At 53.3% G+C, this 2,658-nt stretch overlaps 1 protein-coding gene across 1 annotated transcript in view; it reads left to right on the top strand.

Moving 5' to 3' along the window:
• The first annotated feature begins 1,085 nt into the window (after positions 1 to 1,085).
• The window catches only part of CCDC90B (coiled-coil domain containing 90B), a 15,229-nt gene continuing 13,656 nt past the window's right edge, over positions 1,086 to 2,658 (top strand). The window contains exon 1 of the mRNA XM_015407165.1: positions 1,086 to 1,227. Coding sequence (XP_015262651.1) covers positions 1,128 to 1,227 — 100 coding nt within the window. The 5' untranslated portion in view covers positions 1,086 to 1,127. The remainder of the gene's footprint in view (positions 1,228 to 2,658) is intronic.

Consider the following 2,658-nt stretch of genomic DNA (forward strand, 5'->3'; position numbering starts at 1 on the left):
AAGAGCAGGATAAGCATGTGAGAAGACAGACTGGTGGTTTGGTGTCAGGGCTCTGGGATGGTTAGGGCCTCAAGTACAAAGCCTGCTTCTCCCCTGCCTCGTCCCCCACCCCTGGGGTTGCTACCCTCCAGGCGGTGGCGGGAGATCTCCTGGGATTCTTCAGAGCAACACGGCTGACTACCTGGATCGACCTCCAGGTGACAGAGATCAGTTCACCTGGATAAAATGGCTGTTTTGGAATTATAATGAATAATGATTGTCTGGCAGTGCGTGTCGTATAGCCAGGAGATCCTAAGACTGTCTGTCTGCTAGCAGTTAAAGCTCTTTAGTGTTATGCACCACCAGGTGGCAAGCTAGACTTGTTTTGAAGGCAAGAGAGGTGTCAAGAGGTGGTTTGCTGTTGCCTGCCTCTGTGTCATGATCCTGGGATTCCTTGGAGGTTGCCTTTCCAAATATTAACCAGGGCCAACCATGCTTAGCTTCCAAGATATGACAAAATCAGGCTAGCCTGGGCTATCCAGGTCAGGGCAGGCTGTTTTGGAAGGGGGGTGCTTTGGCACTATGCCCCATTGAAGTCCCTCCCCTCCCCCAACCCCCCCCTTTCTCAGGCTCTGCCCCCAACCCAGAGCTGGGCAGGGGGTTGGACTAGATGGTCTGAATGGCCCCTTCCAACTCTATGATTCTATAACCCTATAGTTAGGCAAACAGCCGGCGTAGTGGTTAGAGACTACGGGACTCAGGTTCAAATCCCTCTGCAATTCAGTGGCTGACCTTTGGCCCAGTTACTTTTTCTCAGCATAGCCGACCTCACAGGATCGTTGTGAAATGGGGGAGGGGGGGCGCCAAATACGTGGCTCTGAGCTCCTTGGAGGAAAGGCAGGATAAAACAGACCCTCCCGGCACGTGGCTTAGGAAAGGAAAAAGCTACTCTGCCTCCGTCTGGTTTAGCTTTTCTGTTTATTCGGGAGGTTCCCCCGGGTTCATCCTGCATCGCCTACATTTCCCAGAATGCTCCGCAGCAGGAGGAGGACGCGAGGACTCCTTACGTACCTACAAGGAACTACATTTCCCAGCGAGCAATCGGGCTCCAGGGCGGAAGCGGGTGTCTGGTCCCGAGCCGCTTTACTATGGGGCTTCTGCATGAGGGCAAGAAGATGCTGCGATTTGGGGGGCTGGGGGCGAGGCTGCTAGCGCGGAGCAGCGACAGATTCGCCACGTCCCGGAGAGGTATTTGAGCTCATGGCCAGAGTCAGACCCGCAGGCCGTCTACATAGCTCAGCAGTTAGGTCTCTTTCGCACGTGACGTTCTTCACGTGCTCTAGTCCTAGCACTGTAACGTGGGGATGTGACAGGGAGGGCTAGGAAACACGTGCGGCGCGTGGCCGTCTTAAATTTTGGGGAAAAGGATCGGCTGCGGCGTCCTCTGGAATATATTTATTCGCAAGGCTGGGTGTGTCGCTGGGGGACGTGTGAAACGCCCTGGAGTCTTTCGACAGTGACCCAAGGGTCTGTGATCCAAGTGCGAAGGGAAACAGCCACGGGCTTCACTGCTGAAAACGGGGACGCTGTTTGCAGGGTTGTTAATAACACCCGGATTTTATTTCCCCACCAAACCTGTTGCTCCAGCCCTTCGAGATAACACCGCTCTTTCAAGTCCTTCTCCACCCGCCAAGTGCAGGGCGTGGGTCAATGTTCCCTCTAAGCCGTGGAGTTGTGGGTAACTATGGAATAAACCGACCTGCGCGGGCATCTCACTGTAAAAGCTCCCATCTTTAAAAAATGCACACAGACAGGGCAGTGGAGCGAACTGTGCTTTGTAGCAGGAGAAAAGAGCAAGGGTCCAGGAGCACCTTAAAGATTAACAACATCTGTGGCAGGGGAGGAGCTTTGGGGAGTGAAAAACAGGTGAACACATGAAACTGCCTTCTAAACTATGGAATAAACCAACCTGCATGGGCATCTCACTGTAAAAGTTCCCATCTTTAAAAAATGCACACACAGAGGGCAGTGGAGCGAACTGTGCTTTGTAGCAGGAGAAAAGAGCAAGGGTCCAGGAGCACCTTAAAGATTAACAACATCTGTGGCAGGGGAGGAGCTTTGGGGAGTGAAAAACAGGTGAACACATGAAACTGCCTTCTACTGAATCAGACCCTACTAGGTCAGTCAAAGTCAGGGTTGTGCGCTCAGACTGGCAGCCGCTCTCCATGGTCTCAGGCTGGGGGCCTTTCACATCACCTACTGCCTGGTCTTTTAACGGGAAATACCAGAGATTGAACCTGGGACCTTCTGCATGCCAAGGAGATGCTCTACCACTGAGCCACAGCCCTTCCCTCAGTGAGCAGTGACCCACAACCTCCTACACTGCCACAGATCTGAGAGCCAGTTTGGTGTAGTGGTTAAGTGCGCGGACTCTAATCTGGGAGAACCGGGTTTGATTCTCCACTCCTCCACTTGTACCTGGCTGGATGACCTTGGGCAAGCCATAATTCTGGCACAGCTGTTCTTGAAAAAGAGCAGTTTCTGTCAGAGCTCTCTCAGCCCCACCTGCCTCACAGGGTGTCTGTGGTGGGGAGGGGGAGGGAAAGGAGTTTGTAAGCCCCTCTGAGACTCCTTCGGGTAGTGAAGGGCGGGGTATAAATCCAATCCAAGTTTGGTGTA

Source organism: Gekko japonicus, unplaced genomic scaffold, assembly GCF_001447785.1.
Source record: "Gekko japonicus isolate JY-2015 unplaced genomic scaffold, Gekko_japonicus_V1.1 scaffold4074, whole genome shotgun sequence".
Taxonomy (NCBI): Eukaryota; Metazoa; Chordata; class Lepidosauria; order Squamata; family Gekkonidae; genus Gekko; species Gekko japonicus.